The 19,531-nt window shown below is 35.9% G+C and overlaps 1 protein-coding gene across 2 annotated transcripts in view; it reads right to left on the bottom strand.

Moving 5' to 3' along the window:
* Positions 1-19,531, bottom strand: part of ITGB8 (integrin subunit beta 8) — a 47,246-nt gene that overhangs the window by 20,876 nt on the left and 6,839 nt on the right. For both annotated transcript variants that reach the window (XM_068674150.1, XM_068674151.1), the window contains exons 2-6: positions 12,148-12,233; positions 9,292-9,466; positions 6,414-6,660; positions 5,357-5,522; positions 2,462-2,620 (exon numbers count right to left, since the gene is read on the bottom strand). In XM_068674150.1, coding sequence (XP_068530251.1) covers positions 2,462-2,620; positions 5,357-5,522; positions 6,414-6,660; positions 9,292-9,466; positions 12,148-12,233 — 833 coding nt within the window. The remainder of the gene's footprint in view (positions 1-2,461; positions 2,621-5,356; positions 5,523-6,413; positions 6,661-9,291; positions 9,467-12,147; positions 12,234-19,531) is intronic.

The raw sequence follows: 19,531 nt of genomic DNA, 5'->3' as shown, positions 1-19,531 counted from the left end.
TAAAGCAAAGTCATCTTAATTTCAACAAGAATAAAATAAAGTATGCCAGAATTCAGTCTTCTCTAGACTACCAGGCACTAAGAATGAAAGCAGGAGCACCATGTTATTACAGATGACTCTTAAAATTAACATTTCATATCATAATTGCACTGAGAAGGAAAAAAAAAAAAAGTAAAACTATCACAGAATCACAGAATCACAGAATCACAGAATTTCTAGGTTGGAAGAGACCTCAAGATCATCGAATCCAACCTCTAACCTAACACTAACAGTCCCCACTAAACCATATCCCTAAGCTCTACAAATGTTCTACTATGTTTCTTCTTTAATTTTTTTTTGACAACCTTTCAAGACACCTCATTTAAATATTACTTACAGAGATATCCTTTTTCGGGTTTTACTTGTTCATTTGAAGTTTCTTCCTGTTTCTTTATGGATCTCTGGCTAAGGACAATATGACTAAAATAATATATACTATTATAGGCTAATACTATTATAGCAGTGAGAAGAAAAAAAAAGGCAAGAAACTACCTGCCCTTATAGACACTATTGTGTGTTATCATCTCAAATCTATTCTAGAAAATATCTGACACTGAGAAAGATTTCCATTCTAGACCTTTTCTATCACTAAACTTTATACGTGGGTCTGCAAGAATTAGCCAGTGGTTGAAAAAATATATGGGCCAGAAGCCAGAAGCCATGGGTCAAAATGTGCCAGGTCTTTCAAGGTCTTTTCATATGGCTGGCAAAAGAAAGACAACCTAATTTCACAAAAAGCATGAATAGCATCAAAAATCACAGAGATTTCGTACTCTATATAGGACAATAAAATCATGATTCTTCAGCCCAGAATTCAGAAAATCATTTAAAACCCATTCTTCAGTCAGCCATCAATCTGTCACTGAAAGAAATTAATTAATTTTGTCTCTATTTTATATTGGTGAGGTTTTACAGGCTACAAAGAAGTTAATTTGCCAAATTGGATAGATTTTTTTTTTTTGAAACTGAAAATATCTATATTAACAAAGAAATCCTGAATCCCACAGAAAGATTTTTATCTATAGCAATTGTGTAATAAAGTCGATGAAAAATAGAGATAGGGACGTCATAACAAATAAATATGCTCTCCTTTCCGGAAGGAAAATTTCTGGATTCTTTGCTTTGAGCAGAATAACGGAAGGGGTTGTTTTTATCCCAAGGACGCTGTAAAAATAATGAAACCGAACAGACTAGCAAAAGGAAAATAAATAATCCTGACATCAGTGAGGGAATATCCAAAAGGTGACAGAGGGAGTGCATTGAGGGAGTGCATTAATGCAAGAACATCAGATAATCGGAAATCCAGATGGCCTTCCTGCCAGCACATGCTTAGTTGCCTCCTCCGTTCAGCAAGGTCCCAAACACCCACCTATTCCTGGAAACCTCCCACATTTCACGATCGCACACCATACAGCTGGCCGCTACCTCCTGCTGCCTCGCAGTAAACACCCTGCACTGGGACTAAATTCAGGGCTAGCCTGGCCTACACCGAGCCCTCACTGATCTCCTGGCTGGGAACACAGGCTGGATGCTTCAGCTAAGTGCATAGAGCACTGAGAAGAAAACCCTGATGTGCTCTGTACCACAGTTCATATTTCCATTTTCTGATACTTACATAACAATTAAGCAATGACTCAAATAATTCACATTTCTTAAATGAATGAATTACATTCATAAAAGAAAACCATGCAATTAAATAGTAAAAATCATAGAGAAAAAAATCTTGTATCTCTATAGCTATCTTATACTTGAAGAAATCTTTTTGAAAGCTAAAAATATCTGCTGAAGTCTTATTGTTTGTTACAGTGAATTTGAAGCAACTTTTTACACAGGTATTTTTTTACCTGTGTAATATTGGTTTTATACTGTGAGACTCAGAGAATGTTACATTAACACAACAAAGCTTTGTGGCACCAAAATGTTTTCTAGTCCATCAAGGTTGGATTAGCTCATTGGTGCTGTACATCTTCAGTTTCACTTTTACAAAGCTTTCTCAGTCAATGCAACTATGAATCTTCTGACCATAAGGCATGACCACCACCCTTGTCTTATTAGTACAAACATGCAATTTATACCTACTGCTTCTCCTGCTAAATATTGCAGAAACTTCCTATTTATACTTTACAGAAAATGTGTGCCATTCTAATGAGATAGTAATAAAATAAAAATAAAAATTAAAAAAACAACACATTAAAACAACAGTAATATATTCTTCTCTGCTCTGTACTGTTAACTCAGACTGAACAATACTTAATCCTAGATACAAAGGATGTCAATATTTCCATGTGACGTATTCTTTATTTTACATCTTGTCTACCTGGGAAAAAATTTAATAATTAAATTAAAAGCAATGCTTTGCACTGATCTAAAAACCTCGTTTACACCACTTCCCTGAAGGTAGAATGTATGACATATACCTTACCATACTCGTAGCTTTGACGTACACATTATCTTTCAAATGACAGTTTCCATCATGAGGAATTACAATCCCTGCTAATTTACTATCAAGGGCCAGATGGGAAGTTTGATCTGTCATCACAAGAAGTAGTCGCTTGGCTTCTTTGCGCCATCCAATGTGGCTCTGAAAAGAAAACAAAATTGAACATAAGAAAGTGATACCTACTTTCTAAAATGTTAAATAGCAAAATGAAAGATGAACATAGAAGTCTACTTCCTGGTATTACACTACTCAGCAGCAGTGAGTTTAAACCAGGATATTTAATGCATTCAATCTGCTTTTGTGTGGAAAGATTTTTCACATCCTATGTCTGAAAACTACTTCTGGGAGTCAAAGCTCCACTTATCACTTACTTTCTTTTTTGAAAGAAAATTCCTCAAAACATAAACAAGCTATGCATTATACAGTGGGCTTCAGTAACAGCTGCCACATTGTTATTACATACAAATGCATATGCATAACATCCGTATAATTCTCTGGGATCCCAAAAGCATTACAACCAACAAATATGCATTAATTGGTATTGGTACTTGGAACCAATAGAAGCCCTCTTCTATTTTTACTTTCTATTTATTTGCTTGATATTCTAGTCATTCTCTAATTTCCTTTTCCTACACTGCTTTCCAGAAAGGACTTTTGCATATTATCATCCAATCATTAAACACACAGCTTGTGTGTCTTCATGCACCTGCAAATTGATAAAATCGTCATTATGCACAAAAATACTACAAATACCAATATCTCAGAGGATTATCAGCAAAGCAGTATCTGCAAAGGTGAATTGAATGTGCTTTAGGAATTCAGTGATGTGAAGGTTTGCAGGGCAAGCTTGTATCTGGGTTGGGTGCCAGTTTTTATTTTTCCAGAACATTTATTTTTCTGCAAATAATAATGTCTGCTTTAAATCAATTTTTGGAGAGGCAGACACAAATCACTTTATATTCTTCTTCATTCTCCCTCTCTATTATTTTGTTTCCTTTTTCACTAATTCCATTTTTTCCTCCCTTTTCCTTCTTCTTTGCTCCTTCTTCCTACAACTCTCTTGTCTCTGCCACTTCCCTTAACACTGCCAGGTATCATCCATCTCATGTGAAACCTATCTGCAACAGTCCGTGCATTCAGCCAGGGTTCAAGATTTATTCTCTCTTTCCTTTCTTTGCTTTGCAGAGAGGGATTTAGGCCTCTTCTCACACTTTTTCACTGCCAGCTCTGAACAGGGAATAAGTACCTAATAACAGTAGGGATAATAAGTGCAGATTACACTTATTATTAAGCTTACTGCTTACATGCAGGCACCAGCCTCACTCAGACAATCCTAGACAGCATTCCCCTAAACAAAGGTATTAAATTGTTTTTATAAACAACTTATATCTTAAAAAAATCCCAAATTTTCCTCCAACAGCATAGAACCTCCTTGCTCCTAAGACTCCATCACTTCACTTTGTCAGTTCAAGACTCCTACATTCATACATCACAGCAACCAAAATTTCAAAGTTGCTCCATGTACTAACCTGATACTGCTTGCAACAGGGATGTATGGGTTACAGCAAGTTGGAGCAAGTTATAAAGTTCCTTTGTGGGCAAAAGGAGCACACATTAATATAAATTATGGTAGTTATGAATTGTACATTGTTCTCATCCATTTTCGTTCACTACTCAATTAGCACGAAAGCCTCTCCATTCTCACGAATGTTTTCGTTTATTGTTTTTGGAAGCATAGATTATTCTAAAACTCACACGTCCTAAATGTGGAATGTATCCAGTGAGAAACACTGAATTTTAAAGATTTTTTCCAAAGTTTCAGAATATTTTTTAACAGCTGTAATAACAGTTTCCATGAAGAGTGGATTTATTTACCTGTGTTACATCTCATAAAAATCTGAAAATAACATTGAAGCCAAACTATTCATTTTTAGCACAGTTTGCATTTCTTTTTGGCCTTGACTCCTTCTACTGTTCCAAAAGAGAATGTGAAAATTAAAAAAATAAAAGAATTACTCTGACATCATCTGCAGAGACAAGAACCACACCAAAAGCCTGTGATTTGGGCAGGAGCTGAATTACTTTCTGTAAGAGGACCAGAAAGAGTTTTAGAGTAACCCCCCAAATCAGCCAACTTTCAAAATTTCTGTTGTACTACTAGGCATACAAGGAAGATAACAAGCAAAAGAACCTTTAAGTGCAAACAAATTACTGTTATTAATAGTCTTAAATCTTGGGAACCACTAATGCAGATCTTTTTGATCCCTTTCTGCATGTAAGAGGTGGTGATGCAATTCTGTTAATATAGAAAATTTTAATTAATTTTTAGTTGATTTGCATTTTGTCAAGTATTAACTCATCAAAAGCTGAGGTAATACTGAAGTGCATTTGTTCTTTGTTTCTATACAAGATGTGTAACTGATTCTTCAGTTTTCAGATACATTCCTGAGAAGAAATGTCAAATGGTATGTCTTTAACTGGGAACTAAAGGAAGTCTTCAATGATTTTTAAAACTGATTTTGTGATTGACCAAAAGTAATTTGTGTCTGTCCAAACAAGAAGCAGTTGCTTTCACTGTCCATCCTGTGCTGTCTAGACTGTTTAAAGCCATACTTAAAGAACATCATTAGCTAATACTGATAAACATCTCCTTATGCTATCCTTTATCAATTTCAGCTGGAAAAAAGGGAAAAAGGGAAATAACGGAGAAGGAGGAAGAAGTTTTCAGGCCTAGAACTGACAGTCTGAATTCAGGAACACTGAGCACAGTTGCACCTACATATATATATATATATATATACATATATATATATATGTATTTATATATATATACTTGTTTGAACTGCCATTTGGTCTTTTGTTGATAACGCTCCTTACCTGGCACACAGCTGCTTGGAGCATCGCATCAAAGCCCCCTTCAGGTGTATCAATATTCCCAGAAATTTTTTGTTTATTCACTGCATTTCTGAATTCTGCTATATTGTCAGTCAGGGACAGAACGTGAATATAACCATGAGGCGGCATACAATCTAAATTATAATCACTGTGCAAAACAAAACAAAACAAAACAAGATTTAGAAAAAAGTCTACCACAGTTGTCCACATTTTCCATTTGAAAGAGATGTAAATATTCCTTATCAATCCACATAAAATCTTGTTACTCGTGAAAATGTATATATGAATGGTAAAAGAAATTAGTAAAGAAAAATAACTCCACGTGAGATTAAGTTCAGTTGGATCTTGCTCTAATTTAAAATGAACAACAGATTTTTTTTAGTATTTTATGTAAATGTATATAATACAATACAAGTGAGACCTCACTTAGATAAGTGTTGAATGGCAGGTATAAAAGGTTGAATGCTTGAGAAAAGAAATTCAAGCCAGAGCACCTTTCTCATTTATAACGGGAATTAGTTCACATTACTACTGTGGAATTGGATAACAGGATTGGTTTTGATCCTTTAATGAGCTAAAAGAAAGAAACTGCATCACATTGACTAAAGTAGACATTTTCAAAAGAGAGCTAATGAATGCAGGACCATACAGCAGAAGATAAGTCCTAGGTTAGAAAGTACAAACCTCTTTAATGAATCTAGGCAACATACATCCAAACTCACTGAGAAAACAACAGTTGGCTATAAACACAAAACATATTCAAATAGACTAAAAAGATGTTGTTTGGCTCCTTTTTACAAACAAAAAGAAATGCACTTTTTTTTTTTTTTTGTTTTGATACAACAAACTTTTAAAAAAATCACTTACCACATATTTCAGAAGTAATCATTGTATAATGATTCTCAGCATTTTCTTAGGAACCAAGGCATAATGAAATAGAGACAGATTCTAAAGAGCTTTTAAAATACATATTCATAATGCATATTTGCATAATTAAATCATGTATTCGTTCTACAGTAAATACAGAAAGATTACATACCTGCATTGGTTATGGATTCTACCTGGATGAATGCTAATATAGGGTGACACAGTTTTATCCACATAGGATCCAAATCCAAGTCGAAAATCAAGAGAAATATTTGCCATCTTTTTAGATAAAGCAAATCCAACGGAATTGAGTTTCTCTATATTGTTGTGCATAGAAGCTGAGACATCAACTAAATAGTAAAGGTCCACAGGATACTTCTCCAGAGGACGAACTTTTAATATAAAGTTTGCTTCACTTCCTGATTCAAAGGAAAATAATAAGTTTACTTACTTTGCTTATTTTTGAATGTACACTCTTAAAAATGTATCAATTTTGCAGCAACCTCAGCACAAAGTTCTTTATGTCAGCAAACAGAAAAATGAACAAACAAACAAGAAAACCTCCCAAGAGTAAATGAAACCTTGAAGCATAGCTCAAAAATAAGCTATAAAGGAGTTCTTTGTAGAACATCTTGCATTTCTTTTCTCACAGGAGTATTTTTGTGAAAATCTGACTTCTCCCCATTTTCTTTTAAACTCTGGGTTATGCAATCCCTTTGGCATGGTACCAAAAAGCAGTTACGACTCAAAAAGGACACAGATTTGCATACAAATTGTGGCCAGTCACTTCAAGGCTGATACTTGGAACCATATTAGCATATCCTGCAGTCTGTCATGTGTATCTAAAACTACACGTTTCATAAAGTGAGCACAACCTGAAAAACTCACGTAAATTAGGGATCAAACCAATTCAGTTCCAAAGATTTGAAGAGAATACTCAGTAGAATCCAAATAAAAATAAACAAAAAGGTTTTAATGTTAAAAAAAAAAAGTAAAAACTGACCTCTGTTTATCACAAGATAACAAATGTCTGCCTTTCCTGCAGAACTGCATCACAGATGTAATAAAAGTGGGGCCTTGGAAGCCCCTAAAAGATCGTACCTACATTGTTTCTCATCTATTTTCTGTGACTGTGTGACTATTCTGTGATTGTGCAATGCCAGTAGAGAGTGATGGGACTTTCACTACAGGCAGTGGAGATATTTCAGTGGAAATTTCAGTGGAGAGTCATTCAATGCAATGAATTCAAATTCATTATTTGATGAATGAATTTATTTATTATTATTTAATGAATTCATTATTTAATGACAACCGAAGTGTCAGCTATCTTCAAGAAGAAATAAAAGAGTAGGGCCTTTGCATGATGAGTGACTCAATGAAGATACAGCAAAGGACAGGAAGAAATGATACACTACCAAAAATTATGCAGCTGTTCAATAAAGCTATCTTAACACATTCTGAAATAGATTTACTTTAAAAAAAAAAAAAGAAATTCAACCTGTTTATGTCATTAACTAGTGCATATGACATTGCTAGATAGTGTAATAAAAGTACGTGTAAGTGAACTGTGTCAAATTCTATCACAGATCTGACTCAAAAACGTTGAATATGCAAAGTAGTTTTCAAATGGGCTAACTAAAAATATTTTTGCTTCCAATGTTCTTTGAACATAATCCACCTGAATTTTTCAGGATTTGTCTGTATGAGGTCTCACATTAAGAAAATAGAATTTCAGCTTGCTATGTTTCCTCATTGCCATTTTTTTTTTTTTTTTGCAAATAACCTTACAGTATTTGTTTTGCATACAGAGAGTGTAGCCTATATTTTCTCCCAAGTAAATCATGACAGTTTCAATTCATGTAAACAGTGATGAAAAAAAATGGAATCAAAACAAAAACATCTTTGGTCTGCCTGGTCAAATTTATGCTTGCCCCACTATGGCTGTATATCTGTGTATTTCCTTGTGGATTAAAATACAGGCAGAATGTCTATATAATAAAAGTTACTCTCTCTCTGTAGTTCCAGGAATTTCAGTCTTCCTCCTTCAAGCAAAAGCTTCAGCAAAGCATACGGAACCCCAAACTTAATTTCAGTACTGGCAAAATGGTTCATTAAGCCAATGTTTAGAAAGTGAAGTGTTTTCTATGAATCCAGTAAGTGTCAAAGCCTTCGTAACTAAATGCAATTACAGACTTTTCTATAGCTATCTCAGTTCCTGAGACCATTTATCAGTATAAAGCAGTCACTTCTTTGAAAGAAGAGTAGGGAAAGGAGAAGAAGGGTGATGCTGCTTTTTCAGTTTTATTATAAAGCTGGTAAACCAGATTTCCTTTGCACTTTACACTCCTGCAGTTCCTTTCTTCTTCCTCATAATTGACAGACAATTACTTTTATACAAAGGGAGATACAGTGAAGATCAGTGAGATATTATAGTACTTCGCACATTTCTTACTGTTTTTTTACCAGCAATTGATCACTTCAGTAGAGGGCAAATTGAGGTATATTAAAAATCCCTCAGATCAATAAAGAGATGTAGATACTGTTATGGCCAGGTGTGTCATGTTAAGAACTGAATACCTAAGTCTTCTTTATGAATCCATCCCTTTCTTTCATATTGGCTGTGGTGCCTTCACAGTTGTCTAATCTTTGCACTTAAAAGTAACCAAATTATTAAGAAGCTTATCAAATGATGAATATAGGAATTAGAAATTTTAGCCCGATATACCTCCTGTAAGGAATACGTTTTATACACATGTAAGGGAAAATTATTTTGAAAGGAAAAATAATCAAGAAATCACAAGAGAAAACAGAAAAGACTATCTAAAATCCCTTTTCCACTTGATACTTGCATTATTCTGACCTTCAGATATGTTTGACAGAAACACTTCTTGCTTAAGACCATACTTTAATATGGGAGCAACACCATCACAGTCCTACAATGCAATGTTACAGCATCATTCTTCAAAATAGTGATTCCAGCTGCTTCTTAACAAAATATCTGTATTAAATATTATTGTATTGTATTATCCATGTGTTATAGATAACCCAACCTGGACGCAGTTGGACTGAAACTTTTCCTGGTGTCACTTGTGTATTTGTTTCTTGATCACTGGGTATTGTTACACGAACTGTGGGATTTTCTACAAGATCTGATTGGCAGCCTCTTTTCATTAAGTTGGAAACAGTGTCACAGCGTCCCTTCTGTGTTCCATCGGCCATGAAATCCTGTTTTATAAAAGACCAAAACAACATAGCAATCTGAACTGAAAAAAATAACAGTAGTATCTTCAAAGGAAAGAGAAAAACAAAATAATAGTATTTGAAACAATAAAATATGCTACTATAATTGCATAAATTGTAGAACTAGTTTATGAAGGCCATATGTTTTACATAAGTGCAATGGCAAAATATTTAACTTAGATGTTAACCTAATTGCTACATTGACTATTTTTCTACAAAGAACAAAATTTCTGTGTGTGAGAAAGAGGATCTTGCACAACGAGAACAAGATGACTTTGGAGAAAAAGGAAACTATGTACTGTCACTATGTCACTAAAAATATTCTGTGCTATGCTATGAATTAGTTCTACCAAGAAAATGTCATTCACATAATTTCTAAACATGTCGGTTTTCAGAGGAAAGCAACAGTTATCTTAGGGTAGTATTAAAAAGTATAAGCAAAAGTCGGATTTAGGTTTGCCTAACCTGCATTTATCTGTCACAGATGTTTAAGCTTTAACCCATAGCCTGCACAAAAGCCAAAGACCAGCTGGACTACATCATTCCATTCCTCAGAAAGAGAAAGCTGAATTCTACCGGACTGGAGAGTTTAAGATGCCACCAACATGAAAAAAGCCTCGGTAACAACAGAAAAATGGTTTGTAGTAGAATGGTGTCAGAAGCAGTGTGTCCTTTCTTGCAGTAAAAGGGCAAAGTTGCCAAGACTGTGGCAACATGATACAGTGCGAAATTCCTGACAACAAATCTGATGATTAGTATGATCCTGATCATGCAAGTGACAAAAAAGGCTTGACAAGATTCTTTGTACTCTTTCAAAGCATTAATCCATCTCAGCCACAGCTGGAGACCAAACAATGGACAATCTCTGATATTTCAGAGGCAGATGGGGAAAATAAACAATCAAAAAGTGCATAGAGCCAACTGTGTATTAGAGAATAAGTTGTCATTCAGATCCTGAAAAGACCAGAGAAAGCCCCTGAAGAATGAGACTTTTAAGTAATGTATCTTGTTTTCTAAGTTCCTACTCATTTTTGTAGTTTACATCCGCTACTGTTTTTTCACAATCTTATTTAGACAACAGAGAATTATTTTATTTTTTTAGGTTACTGCTATTTATACAGTCTTTTTGATTTATATAACTTCAGAGAGGTAGATTTTTAAATATACAAAGAACTTATCTACTCTCACTCTTATCACTGGTGATTGACAGATATGTTCTGAAGTTCACCATGTGGGGGTATAAAATCAAAGCATTTGAAGTGTTTTTCATGGCTGCTTTTATTATTAAAAACATAGTTAGGTGAAGCAGCCACACTAAGCTGAAAATTGCTCCTGTAACTTTATTCTGGGAAATTTCTATCTGAAATAATATGAGTTTTACCACTCCACAAACACAGACAGTGTGTAGGTGAGTGATCTATCAAAGCATGGTACAAGAGCGTTTGACAAACCCCTGCCTTTGATGAATGGCTCTCAGGATTGACATGAGAAGCAAGGTAAGAGAAGCACATCAGAAGTCAAACCCCGTCAAATCTGGGCATCTGGTTAGAAGGAACCCTCCTACAGCTCCATATCACTGGAATGCTAAGAAGCACTGTTCTGTGACAAACACAGATGTTGCAGGGTAAAATTGTGTCCTCTGCTAAGGGAGGATATCAGGTCACAGTAATGGACCACTCCACACTGTAATCCATGGTGCCATGTATATATGCCCTGAAACAGCTCTTGGACAACAAGTTCTCCTTGCCTCCATTCATCCTCACATTACCTATACTTGCATCACCCTAAGTTAATCATTCCAAGACACAGTATCTCTGATAAACTAATGCCAGTGCCTTATGCTCTCTTATCTCTTCCGTATATCTGCCCTAGGAATTTATCTACCTTCTATGCTAACCGGAAAGCTACCAGAGTGAATATTTATGTGACCTTCAAGACCATATAAACTTGCAAGTGCCAGCAATATTCTTAAAAACCTTGCTCCCCTGAAGTAATTAAAATGGTCCATCCTTACTTGAAATAACATAATCATCTGATTTTCTCTTAAACATATCCAGAAACAAACAAACAAACAAACAAAAACATATTTTTACAGTTGTCAAGGAAATAATAATTTCAGAACAATTCTCTGTATCTGAGATCTGTCTTCTGTGACAAGTCTCAGAACTGATAGTTTCAAGTGTCAAAACAGAAAAGTATCATTTTTTCCATTTGTGACGGGGGACATAAAATACGGTAAAATCAAAGTTAACTCCACTATTGCTAGCTATTGCTAAATGCAATAGGCATATATATAGACTTGCTCTGATATATAATAAGGACTTAATACAAATTACTGATAACTAATTTTACTTTTGAAGCCAAAAACTGTTGAACTCTCAAAGTTACTATAAATCTGCCAAACCCATCTACAAAGCAGATGGAACGCATTAGAAAGTTCTCACTTTATTTAAAATTACTGCAATTTTCCAAATAAAAGATTGCATTTTCTCCTTTGGAAACTAAATATATTTCACATGATTTCTCAGGTGCTGTCTCCAGAGGTCATTTAAAGATTTTCCTGCTATTTCTCACTGTAATTTTAACAGTTTAGAAGTCTTTTATCTTTATAAAGATCAGAAGCAGCTAAAATTTAAAGTAAAAAATAAATAAGAAAAATGCCATACCTCTTGAGCACACCATCCACACTCTGGACCCAAAGCAAGACACTTTGTACATGTTACTGCATTTGAAGTGGCACATCTGTTTTCCGCTGCAATGAAATACAAAACCAAACATTCATGATTTATGAAGGTATGTGGGAATTGTAAAATACCTAATTTTAAACCAAGATTTCAAAAATTACTTCACCAGATTAGCAGTGATGACAACATATCCAAACAGAAGTAAAACAGAACAAAGGCAGCCCAGTGAGGGAATACTTGGAGCATTTTTGGTATCTACAGTCTAGAACTGTATGTATGGATAGAATAAAATCCATTCTCAAGGCCGCATTTTTAAAACTCCAATTTAGAATAATTTTGAAGTGAAAGTATATCTTTGGCATGTACCTTGCTGATTTACTGTCTAACAGAAAACATTTACCAGGTAGCTTATCTCTTCATAGACATTTTCCTCTTAAGTCATTTACACTTGACTGAGTTATTCATTATTCACTCTGCATGGAACCCAAAATATTTTCTCACCTTCTATAAATATACCCTCTGCATTTTCTGGAGTGAATAGTTTCCCAGAAGAGGCATATTTTTATTTTTATTTTTTCAGAAGCCAGTACAAATTTATCCAATATTAAGTATGTCACAGATTGAAGAAATAATTCTGCACTAACAACTGCAGAAAGCTGTGCCTACTAACAGGCAAAACACCTCTCTTTTTAGAGTAATGAGAGTGACTTCTCACAGTGAAAAGCATCATTAGGAACATATTTACTAAAATATCTTTCCATCTTTGTTTGATTGATTTCAGCTATGTATTCAAAGATGAGATCCCCTGTCACATGAACAGCAAGTGCTAGTAGATCCCTCTGAATAACAAGTGATCCAAGGAACTAATCACAGCTTGCAAGTTATTAGCATCAGCAACATATATACCATTATCAGTATTAGCAAGACTGAAAAGCTTAATACAGCACAATTGCAGCATTATACTGATAACGGGTTAGCATTGATTTCAAAGGTCAGACCTACATTTCACATAATCTGCTGTTTACAATTTTCGCAATGTAGTCAATGCAAGAAAAGAAACATATATGAAAGGGAGGAAAGTTGTTACAGATGTGAACAAAACAACAAGCTGGAAAGCAGCCTGAAAAGGTGGTAGAAGAGAGGAAAAAGTGCTTGAAGGAAGAGGTGGGCAGGAACAGATAAAGGAGAAGTTGCTGAGGAGAGAGAAAAGAGCAAGACAAAATCCCAAAGGTTTTTGTATGTTTGTTATAAAAACCAATGCAACACATTTGGCTTGGATAGGAAATGAGAGCAAGCTCATTCGGCACCAACACAAGAAAACTTCTCTGCATGTATAAGAAGACAACTGCACTTGATGTTCTGGAGTCAGAAAGAGCAGAGCTGGGGGCTACAGAAAGAACTACCAGAAACCACAGGAGAGGAGGCAGTGAGGACTCCAGGTAGGTACAAGCAGGCACATGGCTGCAGAGCTTAATGCAGATCTACTTCTGGCCAGAACTGGGAAAGCACAAATATGCAGGAAGAAAAGCTGTTGATGGAGTACAACTAAAAGGAATGTAACTGTTCTTGGCTTAGAGACATCTCTTCCACCTTCAGCTGTATACCACAGACAGCAGAGATGAAAGACAGCACAAGAGAAAGTAACATGATGCATTCAGTAGAAGCGACAAGGAAAGACTGGAAATGCTGATTTGCAGTACAGTGGTGGCTAAAGACCACCATGAGTCAAAACAGTGAGGAGATGACACGAACTTTAAGGTTACTAATCAAGCAATGATCCATCTTAGAAGACAGAACTATTCTGATAAGAATAAATAGTTGGCAGGACAAAATGAGGGGCTTCTGGATCTAGTTAAAAAGATACAGAATAAGATAAATTAATTTCTGGTCATCAACACGGGTAAACCAAAATAAACCAAATAATGAGTTTGGCCTAATTCATTTCCTACAATAGTTTCTGAGCCTCTCCTTGCTTAAAATATATAGTCTCATCCACATAACACAGGCATTGTACTCTCCCAGATTTTCACATTTCCAAAAATTAAATGCTATTGAACATGTAAAAGTCATTCATGTCCTACTATAAGGTACACATGCTAAAAATAATAAAAAGTGTCTAAGACTAGAACAACAGTATGGTATTTCCAGATGCATCAGAAAAACGGTTGAAAAATAATTGTCCCAGATTTTTTTTTGGTGTGGTTAGCTTAGGTATCAAATCTACTAAGGTCTGATTTAGTTTGTTAATACATGCTGCTAAAACAGGTGTCCTTTGTGTCTCTCTAAACTGCTACAGCATAAGAAGTGATCTTAAAATCCAGTTTGGGTTTTCAGTGTGATCATGGCAGACTAAATGCTTTAATAAATGAGACACACAGTATTGCTGGATGCAAACCCCTCTGCTGATAACTCTCCAGTCTCATGAGCTCCATTTTCACAACATGAAGTCACGCATTGGCAATTGACAAGCTTGGTACCATTGGTTCAAAAATTTGATTTTTTTTGGAATAGAGAGAAACTTGAAGAAGGTTTATTAATGCCCAAGACACATTTTGGCTACATAACTACTGTAGTTCCTAAGTACACAGTCCCTTATAGCAGTAACATTTACGGACATGCTTTCATTCACCAAATATTTATTATTTAGTTATAAATGTACTCTAAAACCTTAACTGATTTAGTATGAACTTTTCAGTTTCTTTTAAAAATCATACGTTAAAACAAGAAACATTTTTTTATGAGTTGGCTCAACAAAGAACTGAGATTTTTCCTGCCACTTCACCAAAAACTGAGTCCAGACAAGAATGCGTTACTGCTCAGCCAAAGCTAAGGGCAAGTTTCTACTGGCTTCGTTATAACTGATGTATGCCAAAAGGTATTTTCAACAAGGGCCAAATTTTGTGCTGGGAACTGTGCAGGCATATGCATGTAATAAAAAATGAGTGCTGCAGGTTAAACTACACTTTTCCAGCCTCCCCCACAAAATACAACTGGGCTCCAACTACTGAGCACAGGTGTGGCAAGCCTAAACCTTCAGCAACAAGAGGGATCCAGGCTAGATGAAGATCCTGTATGTTATAATCATATCCTGCCTTCCTATTGTGAAAATAACTTTATCATGATCAGAGTATTTATCTGAGAGATGGAATAATAATAATGCACGCTAGGGTTGGAGAGTGCATGTTAAACAGCCATTTATTTTTTTTAACAGACAGCACGTTGTTCAAGTACAGCCAGGAATTTGGACTTACATTGACTTTGCTGTTGGTACACGTTTGTGCTGTTTTTGGAGGGTGCACCCTTTGTTATCTTAAAGCAAAAAGCCAAAACATAGAAGCTTATACTCCCTGATCATGGTCCTCAGACTGCTGTGCACTACTTAAGGCAAGATACAACATTATGTAGCCTCAGTGGTGTTTTTTTTTTGTTTGCTTCTTTGTTTCCCCCCCCCTTAAATTCTGCATCCAATCTTGTCCTGCAGCAGCATTTAACCAGGCTGTCCCTCTCCGTTGATAATGTAGCCTTTGACAAAGTGCATGTAGCATTGCTTCTGAAGAAAGCTGCAGCTCTCCTGCAGTATTCTGCAGCTGCCATCACCTTTCTGCTTTCCTTCAGAGGCTGTACAACGTGATCCCTGCAGAGGGGACAGCCAGAATCTGTCCCAGCAAACGCGCAGCTTCTCCATTCACTTTGGCTGAATGTGCAGATACAATGAAAAGCATTGTAAAAATGTTACAGAGGGGGAATTTTTTCCATGATTATTGTGTCTGACACTTACTTGCTCAGATTACAAGGAAAAAATGAGAGCCTGTGCTTTCACTGCCAATCCTAAAACCTAATCCTGGAATTAGGGCTTTCTCCCCCCCTTTTTCCAAGCAAAGTCTCTTTACCCCTTGTGCACAATGGCATACTTCAAAAACATGCTTTGTCACCACTTGTTTTTCCAAGAGGGTTACAAGGTACACCTCTGAATAAACTCTTCCAGGTCCTCTCCCTTGTCCAAAAAAAGGGGATTTCAATTTGAAAATTGTGCATCTATTATGCTGCAGAACAAATTCCTAAGATTACTTGAACAAAATTACCAGACAATTTCTCTGCTTTTCTCCCTCTCCCATTTCTTACAGTACAGACTTGTTAATTTCACTGCTGTATTAGTGGTTGTCCACATTAGGTTCACTACTCAAATAGGAGCTAAACTGTACACCGATTTGGAAATATATTTTATAAGCAAGAGAAGCAGCAGTATTCTAAAACTGAGCATGTAAGAGATGTATATTCTATAAGAAAAAGAAGGTGTTTAAAAGAAAGGTGCGAAAGATGATTGGCAACATTAAATCCTGAGCACTGGAAAAAACTTCTGTAAACATGTAAACAAGTCAGTAAAAACACCTTTCCATTTGTCAGTCAGTCAATCAGACAAATAGAGAAACACCCCACCCCAGGTATCCTTTTCCATTCAAAAAAAATTTTTTTTAAATCAGGAGTTACAGTATTCCTTAAAAGAAAAGCAGAATATACTGAAAGATAAATACATGATGTGGTTATAAAGAAGATAGATAAATGAGACATAAATAAGATGTATACATATATGTCCAGATAAATGCAGTGAAAAGCACTACTGATGACCAAGTCCTGATGACCACTATGGGCTCCCATTCCTAACTCTGCCAGTATCCTACTGGTAGTTCTTGATTTCCTCAATCACTCTGCATTGCCATACAATCACATTGCTCTATGAGCCTGAAGGGCATTAATGAAAACCACACAAATGATTTTAAAAGTCATCAAAATGTCAAGTGATGCAGCAGTCTGCCTCAGTACAGCAAAGTTCATGTCTTTGACTATGCAGTGACTTAACCGAGAGTTTCCTTTTTTTTTTTTTTTTTTCACATTGTGCGAGCTCTAAGTCACACTTCAGAGAACTGATGCTGGATGTCTGGTGAACAAAGCAAAGGGGGAAGAGGAAAAGGGAAGAAGAAAAGGAGGAGAACTTGGGCCACACTGGATTAGGACAGTTTGGACAGAAAAGTACATTATTGCTGATGCTGGGATTTGTAATGCTGATGCTGGATGCTGTGCATTACAAATGGCACATGGAATAGAGATCCCCAGAAGTGTTAGGAGAGTGCACACTTCCATAACTAAGGAATGATGCAAGGCTTCAGGGAGGTACTCCTGACACCTCCCTGAACCCACATGTATATCTTTCTTAGCTTCATCTCTCTGGTAAATTCAATTATATGAATATTGCACTTCATTCTAAAGGAAAAAAACTTGAGAGCAGAAGCCTCAGATTCAAATAACTCCAGTTTTTCAGGGTAACGTATCAATTTTGAGGATTTTTTTTTTTTTTTTCTATCAGAAAGTCGCACATAGCATTTTGGAGAAGGTACTGCCTAAACTAGCTACTGGTGCAGTAGTTAGGACTCACAAACACAACATTCAAACTGCAGTCTCAAACACAACCTTGAATGTGGGAGACAGAGCTATTGACTACTCCAGACTGACTTTGTTCCCAAGTCACAATATAGAATGAAAACAAGCAATGTGACCTTGGAAGTTTTCACAACATGCAATTTTTGTTTCTTGTCCAACTCTACTTGTAGCCTCTCCTTTCCATGAAGCTCCCTGCTTTTACAGGAGATGGTTAAATTTTGTTGCTGCAATCCATTGCCTGCAAACAATGAGTCAAAGATTATTCGGTTTCTGAAGCCAACCTATTCTGTCTCTTGCAAATAAAAACACACAGGACAATTTACTCTGATTATATCATTAGAAGGGACTCATTTCCCACAGCCATTAGCTTTTATGGCACAGGTTTGATGGCCCTGTTTGCACAGCTTTGCACCAGTAAAAATGTAAAGCATATGGAACCAAAGGGTTTAAATCTTTTTTTTTTTAATATTTATTTATTTATTATTATTATTATTATTAAATCTCTTGATTTAAAGGGAACTTCAGGATGGATGGAGCTGTGTTAATTCCCGTGTTTTCTAAGAGAGAACATAGGCATGGGAATCATTATACTCTAGTCATTTCCAGCTGCTAGGATCTCCCTAGGAGTTGGCCAGCTTGGCTACAGTCACGCTGCTATAGTGAAGCCCTGAATGGCTACTGCCGTACCTCATGGCTGATTTCATTTCTTTTGTGTTTGCAAGCACGACCAGCAGTAACACAAGTGCAACCCAGAATGGTTAGTACATTCCCGTGTATACTATATAGGAATATAAAACTAGACCCAAGCTACTTTTTTTTTTTTTTTCCAAAGCATCTTCTATAGCTTCAGATCCTTTGACCCCAAATCACCTCCCTAAGTTGCCTTTCTATTTTCTACCTAGTACGCACCAAATTCTTGCTTTCCACCCCATAAAAACACTACGTCTTCCTGCTTCTGCACTTGCATTCACAAAGCTAGGAACAGTGCAGAGGATTGGCAACAGCTCAGAGCTGTTTCTTCACCAGGGGCATCAGCATGGACTACCTGCTCCACAGGTTCTTCCTCCATAGCAATGCAAACAACTACCTTGACTAACTACTATCTGTATGCATTGTGGATTGGAACAAGTTTATTCTCTGTTCCAGACTGTAATTCTCAAAGCTGAATATCTAGAGGAACCAGTCCCTCAATCCTGAACACAATAAACTAAATTTTGCTTTACAGAAGTTTTACCTGAAACAAAACAAAAGCCCCAAACCACTGCATGCTTACATATAAACATGAAAAGCTGTGTGTATGGGTATAAAAGGATGAAATGTCAGGGTTAAAAGAAAACACTGAACTCATAATACAGAGATTATACTCACAATTAGAAAACCTCAAGAGTACCAAGTTAAAAGTAAGACTGATATCAAAGAGGGTAACCACTACTCTTTATGGATTTGTAGTGTGGAGTGCACAAGTTCTGGAGGGAGATATATTCAGCAGCTCTATTTCAAAAATGCTAATGCCTTCTGGACTACCAAATGTTAGCTATTTGTTATTTCAGTAATTTGCTTTTCAATCGAGTTTTGCATATTCCAACACAGTCATTGGCCATGAGAACAACAGAATGTAGTAAAAACTTTCTGGGATTTTCTTTTATTATATTGTTGTTGTTACTTTTATTCTATATGAATGCAGAAAGTTATACGATGTTGTATTTTAATAAATGTGTGATAACACAGCACAAGACTTTTAAGATACAATTTGACCGTTAACAGCTGAAGCATGAGTCCTTCAAATTTGAGTGCAACTGCAGTGCTCTTCTGAATATACACATCAAAACTGGATGAACACAAAGATCTTCTACAAGAATAATGAGACATGGAGTTTCTAACATAGGAGACATATGCATTCATCAAAAACATTCAAAAAATTGAAAAAAAA

This window comes from Anas acuta, chromosome 2, assembly GCF_963932015.1.
Source record: "Anas acuta chromosome 2, bAnaAcu1.1, whole genome shotgun sequence".
NCBI classification, from domain to species: Eukaryota; Metazoa; Chordata; class Aves; order Anseriformes; family Anatidae; genus Anas; species Anas acuta.
This window is presented reverse-complemented; position numbering and strand designations above follow the sequence as displayed.